The 7,380-nt window shown below is 35.8% G+C and overlaps 1 protein-coding gene across 5 annotated transcripts in view; it reads right to left on the bottom strand.

Moving 5' to 3' along the window:
* Nucleotides 1–467: 467 nt before the first annotated feature.
* LOC124788064 (bromodomain-containing protein 8) overlaps nucleotides 468–7,380 on the bottom strand; it is a 264,061-nt gene continuing 257,148 nt past the window's right edge. For 4 of the 5 annotated variants that reach the window (XM_047255154.1, XM_047255157.1, XM_047255158.1 and 1 more), the window contains one exon: nucleotides 469–4,199. In XM_047255154.1, the coding sequence (XP_047111110.1) occupies nucleotides 4,194–4,199 (6 nt within the window). In that variant the 3' untranslated portion in view covers nucleotides 469–4,193. Of the gene's footprint in view, nucleotides 4,200–7,380 lie in introns of all 5 variants that reach the window. The other variant, XM_047255155.1, reaches the window with a different exon arrangement.

Below are 7,380 nucleotides of genomic sequence, written 5' to 3'. Positions count from 1 at the left end.
GAGCAAACATATACAATTGCGGGGTGACTTTGTTAAATGGTACTAGTACATAGAGGACAATTAAGGCTACAATCTGCAGTAATTTCACTGTTATATGCTCATTATTAAATCTTTTTATGACACAGGTGGCATTACTTTTGGACCCACCCTCATATTATTAAAAAATACTGGTATTCACTTACCGTGTTCAGTGCCATTAATAGGAAGTAGGAAGTTCATAGCAAATTAAAAACTGGAATGTGATAATATTACTCTAAAGAAAATGCCTAACAGGCTGGTTCTGTCTCATTTCACAATTTCAGAATGAAAAGTGCTTTTTCGGTAGACCTAAAATTAACAAAAACAAGGAGATTTCTTTCAAGATTATTTTATTTTCATGGTTTTCTAGAGCTGATCCTCAAGAAATAGAAGTGTTTACATAACAACAGGAACCAGTTAACAGTAACATACGTGAATAGACAAACACAGGGGAAAAGAAAGTTCATTTTAAAACATTTTGGTGTGAATTGACTGCTTATTAAGAGAGAAGAAGTATTCATATAACCTACTGGTTGGTCCAAATATTTTACGAAACTCATTCATTTCATAGTAGTAAAATAGTTTTACACTAACAGAGCTGTTTTTCAAGTTCACACGCAAAGCCAGAGCCTGTATTCTGGATGAATTAAAAACAAGCTCTCCATTTAACAAAATTTAGTGGTTCGATGTGATGACATCCTTGTATATTGGTTATTCACAATGAACAGTAAAGCTTATTTCATGTTTTAACATTTAGCTCCATAAAAAGGCCTCTCTCTCTGTCTGTCTGTCTGTGTGTACATTACTGTCATCCAAATGTTTTCTTCGATCTATTTGCACTTTGCCTATTCTAGTTTCCCTTGCTTTGTTTGTACCCTTATAAAAATTAATTCAACTGACTGTTTCATTTCAGGCCATCTTTCTCTTATGCCTTCTTCAACTCCTAAAAATTGATTGCATTTAACAACACTGTTCATCCAGTTTTTTTCTCTCCACTTAGAACTGGGAACAATCTTGGAACGAATAGTGTCTTCTTTATTAACAGTAAAATTTGTGTAACTGCAATATCAAGTTAATAACGATTCCTTTCTTTCCTCATTTTTAAGTATTCAGTAAGTGTATTGTCTTTACTGTCTGCCTTCTGCACTAACATAAAACACAACAAAGCACAACAACTACAAATTAAATATTTATAGCATATTGCACTCTTTCCCATTAACTATTTAATTATGTTGAAATTTCTTTCTTAATTACAGCACTGCACATTTAATGTGAATTATAAACTGAATTCTCTCTTGATAATTTCTGCATATAAAAGTGCTCCAGCAGAGTGAGAACAGATTATTTTTGTTCTTAGTTATTTTCTTAACACTACAGCCTGATAAAGTGAAGTGTGTGTCTAACAAAGAGGCCAGAAACATGCCAAGACATGCTTTTGGACATTTCATCTTATCCACTACTGCACCTCAAGTAATTCCAGATGCACCTTCCATGCACACACAAATCTTTGTCAGGCTACATATTTAATATATATGATATTATGGATGATGAAGGAATATGAAAACTAATTAATGATGATATTTTTCCCAGAAAAAAATGCAGTTCATCTTTTTCAGTCTACATTTAATAATGTCCATATAAAGTATAATACATTTAGGTCACTATCTACAATATACTGCAAAAATAAAAAATATATCTTTAAAATACTGTGATGATAAAATAATTGCTGCACAATTACATTTCAGTGCTTACAAGAATATTTAAAAGAAAAAAATAAATAAACTTCCAGATTGAATAAAAAGATCATACTCACTGAAAGTATACACCGCGTTCAAATTAACAACTATAGGAAAGAGTGAATACCAAAACTTGAACTTTTGGGGTCAAACATCCCTCTGCAGTGATGCGGAGAGGTGACGTACATGAGAATACATACATACCAGAAACACACTATTCATGGTGCAGGAAAGAAACCGAATGGCAACAATGGAATGTAATATGTGACATACAAATTTCAAAGAAGTTAATAATACAGCTCAGCACAGAATGCAGCGTTAAAGATAAATAACTAATAGTAAACAAACATCTTGTGTTGTTTATCGTCTAGCACCCGTAATCATATTTCTTGACTTATGTACACAAAGCTACTTGTTCCCTCAACCAAGTACTCATTTAGTCTTGCACAGTTGAGTCAATCAACATCTAATAATACATAAATTTGGAGGTGTCACAAGAAACTGGACCAGAAGTAAAGACAGATGAAGACGTAGAAGGAAATAGTTACAAACAGCAGAACACTCCTCGGGGGTTTGAGGGGGTGGGTGAGAAAGAGGGTGGGGAGGAAAAAAAGAGAGAGAGAGAGAGAGAGAGAGAGAGAGAGAGAGAGAGAGAGAGAGAGAGATATTGAACAAGAATGTAACATTACAATTTGTTGTTGTTATGGTTAGATTTTATGTAGCATGGACTTTGTCCTCTTTCTGAATTATTAACTTTTCTGGAATTTGGATTCCAGCTGCCTCATTCGATTTCTATCCTGTACCTGTAGTATGATGTTTTACAATTTTTGAGCAACCTGCTGCACACACCATATTCATAAATCTTGCTCTTCTTTTTACAATTCATTTGTGCAAAACTTTTTTGTATTGGGATGATAAAGACTTCAGAACGATCAAGACTTGGTTCCACTTTTTCCTGTCAGTTTCAGTAACTTTTCAAATTCAGCAAATTTTTGTAGATTTTGTGCTGCACTTGACTATTATAAAACTGTAGTCCAAATAAATATGAAAAAAAATAAAAAATCTTATAATACACCAAATACAACTCTTTATATTGCTAAGTGGTATCCTGCAGATTGCATGTTTTGCAATGTTATTTCATCATAATAGTCTGATTGATTAAATTCTTGATGGCATAAAGAAAAAATACAGATAAAACAATTTCTTAAGAAAAATTTTCAGAAACAAATGAGTAAAAAGTGATGTGGTGATAATGAGCATCAAAATGCAGAAATGCTGTGTTACAGTCAGTACCAGATGAAAGAGCAACCTGAACAATTATGAAATAGGAACAAAGTTAACATATCATGCTTTCATATTAGAAATAATTTGCTTTGGGCTCAGTAGTACACATAAAGGAATGACAAAATAAAGGGAAACAGGTGTGGGTAAGACTTCCTGCGTAGTGGGTTATTGTTGGAGTAGAAGAGAGTTTCATCTTTTGGCAAGTGAAAGCACTTTCCTGTCATTGCTGGAAATTACTGTGATAGATAACACTGGCCATTTAACATTCTCTATGAGGGATTCCTCAACAGACAGCATTTATTTCATATGGTGTAGCAGGAACATACGACAAAAAAAATAAATAACATCATCAATTTTATCACATGCCTCAGTAGTAAAAAATATGATTTAACGTAACTTTTATAAATGATCACAGTGAATATGTAGTCAGTAGTCACAGCTTATTTACAAATTTTATCAGTGGCAAACACGTTAAAATTATAATGTGTAAAACTCTGGGGCACTGTCATAAAAAAACAACAATAGTATACTTTGGACAAAAGTTCTTTGGTAACTGTTTCACAAAGCCAGGTGTTGTTCTTTAGTGATAAACCACATAAATAACTTGTCCCTTAAAAGTCAAACAAAAAAAATTGGGACTAATTGTGAACTAAATCTATAGTTTTTATCTACAACAGCATGCATCACCATTCAGTACCTAAACTGAAGTAATAACATTCATCTTATTTTCCATATTAATTTATATGTTTTAAGAGGTTATACAACCCATAACTATTGTAAAACTTAAAACAGAAGGGCAACTTAAGCAATAAATGTAACCAGCAATAAATGTAACCAGCAATGACAGTCTCAAAGCGTGTGCAACCAAAGTTACAGAAACTATAACTATAGTTGTATGTTTTCATAGGCACTCAGTCTGTAGAATGACAGAATACCTAGCTGTCAGAACAGAAAAAGACAGTAGAAAAAGCAAAAGAAAATGCTTAAATCATGGGTTACATTTGGTATAAACAATTCTTAGAAACAATGGACTCCATGTCTGTAACATTACTTCAGTTTTACATAATATGAAGAAGTTTTCGTATCTACACAGCCATTGTAACATTGGTTTCACATATCTAGTAAAAACAGTGATGATTTCTGGTTCATCTTAATTCAGACCTAAAAAAAAGAAGAAGAAGAAGAAGTTATCAACAGGCTAATTCACTGTATTGTCCTAGTTTCTATCTATTATATGGTACAAAACATATTCATAACACACCTAAAGTACCAGTCAATAAGGCCACTGAGTTTTTCAGTCCGATAATGAAAAAAAGTTATTTCAAGCTGTTAAAAGTAATGTATGAATGCATGGTTTTACAGTGATATGAATGAATAAAACCTTCTCAAGCTTCCAGCAGAGACAGTTGATAGAAAACCCTCTAGCTTTCGACCAAGCTCTTCTTGGCCATTTTCATGTTGTGAATGACTGTCGTGTTGCCTTGGCCTTGCTGTTATATAGCTGTGGTGCTGGCTATGACATCACTTGTGCTCTCTTCCTCGACAACTGTGCCAATGTTTTCGTCTAGTGCCTGTCACACTTGTTTCAACCTCGCCATGGCTATGTCCCAGGCTGTGCTGAGCTGCAAACCGCAATTCTTGTTGACAATGTTTTTTCAGATATTTTTATTTCTACACATTCTTTTATGACACTGTCCCCAAATCCTTTTGTCCTCACAATAACACATGTTTCATCGAATAGAATTCGGTGTCAATTTCCTACAGCGAGTTCTTTCACAGCTGATTTTTCAGGATAGCATCGGTGTAAGCACCTCTTGTGTTCTGTCTGGCATTTCTCCACAGTGTGACATAGTAGCAGCCGCACTGACATGGTATTTTGTACAGTACAGACATCCTAAGCCCTAGATTGTCCTTCACAGATCTTAAGAGCTGTCCATTTTTGCTGGGGGCATGAACAATGATGAGATGTTGGGTCTCTCAAGAAGCTGGCTAATCTCTCCCAACACTGTGCTATATAGCGATAAGGTATGGTGACACAGCAGTCATCTACAACTTGAAAATGGCCGAGGAGAGCTAGGTAAAAAGTTCATGGGCCACCTGATGCCACTGGAAGCCCGCAATCATTTTATTCATGTTAAAGTAGCATTCACAATGAATTTTTTGATAGGAATAAGTATAATCACAAAACTTAATACAATTGCTTTGCTTTAAATTAAGAAGTCTGTGCTGTTGAAATACTGTATGCGTATGAAAATTTCAAAGTGAGGTTATAAGAGAGTGGAGAAAGGATGTTCCACCCATCAGGTAACAGCTACAGGGATAGAGTGGTAATCCCCACATAACACATATATAGTAGTAGTAAGAATGGAAATGGTGTCTTCGTAATAGCTGTTCTGAGTAGTCTAGATATGTAAGTATTTTGCCATTTATTTCTGAGCAAGAAATTAAGATTTTCATAATTCTTCTTAGAAACATGTACTACATCTACATTGTTCCAACAGAATTCATTAACAACTCTTCAGCATATACTCTTCTGATATACGAAGTTACATGCAACAACAGTACATAATTTAATATATTGATGCATATTCTAACAATGTGTTATCAGAAACAATGCATAGTTTTCAAACGTGCGTAACAGAATTTAGTCACTGGAATATCGTGGAGTTCAAGCAAGAACATTTACATGCAAGAGCTTCTTGTGATCATTATCAAGGGAAAATACATTTGATACTTTGTCTTGGGAGGCTGTGAATTTCAATTCTTAAAATAATTCACCAATTAAAGAAATTCTCTTGAAAATAATAACTCTGCACCTGAATAATGCTAATGTTGTTAATATTTTCTCTTCAAGATAAAAGACAAGCACTAGAGAAGAAAATACATGACGTGTCAGAGAATAGTTGTGAAAAAACAGTTGCTGCATCTATCAGTACTTAAACAGCTACATCTGAAATCTTAAAAAAATGTCTTCACGTCAGTGACATTTAAAACTGGTGAACAGCACAAATCAAACACACAAAAAGAAAGATCAGAATTTGGAGTTTTGTCTGTCAATGCTTGTTAAGTAGCTATTCAGGTTGTGTCCTGCCAGACTGTCATACACGGAACCATTCAAATTTGGCCCATTTGACGGAGGAATATTGCAACAGTGCTGAGATATTAGTGCACTTAGGCAGACATTAGTATAAGGGCCGATCAAAAGGTTTCTGATCGAGGGCCGTACAGTCCAGAATTGGTATGTCAATCAGGCAAAAACACTATGAACATTCAGACAATCATCCCACCGAAGTGCCAGGTTGAAGACACCTGTTTGGTGAAACACCATGTCCTCCTGCTTCTGTTGCCTAGCAGGAATCATTGACCCTTCAAAGCCTTTTTTAAGCATGATGACTGCATAGGGAGAGATCAGGATTATATGGCGGGTGCTCAAGTGTCAGCCACTTAAATTAGCATAATGACCGAGGCCAACCTCCCAGATCGGCCAGCATCTTGTGTCGAATCGCAACCAGCACAGTACTTGGTGCAGCACTCCACAATGATGGTTTTAGACGGACAGGCTGGCCCATAAATATTCTTTATTTTCCAATGGTTGCCTACCAGTGTTTGTCCTTTGGCAGCTACGAAAAGAACAACAAGATGTTGGTCCTACTTGGGTGCATTTGGTAATAGCGTTGCCATAATTCATGTTTCCGCATTTACCGTACACCTGCCGGAAACACACAGATACCGCACTAGTCCCTTGCCTACATGTCAGCATTAACATCCCTGCATTGGAGTTGCACTATCTTGCATATATGCTGCAGAAACACCCTCAAACGGAAACTTTTTGAGTGCCTGACAACTGTGCAAGTAATGATCACCAGCAGGTCAAAATTGCTATTAGGTTCATAACTGTTGAAAAATGTGACTCTACTAATTGGACTTCTACTGCTTGATGGAACAGTTGTGATTAAATTTGTCCAACACAACAGAAGGGGATAAGGACTTTGGGCTATATATTGGTGTCTCCTTTCTTTATAGGCAGTGGACACATTGTTTCAGTCTAACTTATGATGATGACAATGACTGTAGAGAGAGAGGGGGATAGATGATGATGATGATGATGATTTTGATTTGTGGGGGCGCTCAACGGCATGGTTATCAACACTCGAACAAATTCCCAATCTTTTTCACTGTCCAGTCCCGCCATTTTCCCAAATGATGGTGAAATGGTGAGGACAACACAAACACCCAGACCCCAGGCAGAGAAAATCCCCAGCCTGACCAGGAATAGAAGCCAGAACCCTGTGATCCAGAGGAAGCAATGCTACATCTACATGGATACTCTGCAAATCACATT

Source organism: Schistocerca piceifrons, chromosome 3 (assembly GCF_021461385.2).
Source record: "Schistocerca piceifrons isolate TAMUIC-IGC-003096 chromosome 3, iqSchPice1.1, whole genome shotgun sequence".
NCBI classification, from domain to species: Eukaryota; Metazoa; Arthropoda; class Insecta; order Orthoptera; family Acrididae; genus Schistocerca; species Schistocerca piceifrons.
This window is presented reverse-complemented; position numbering and strand designations above follow the sequence as displayed.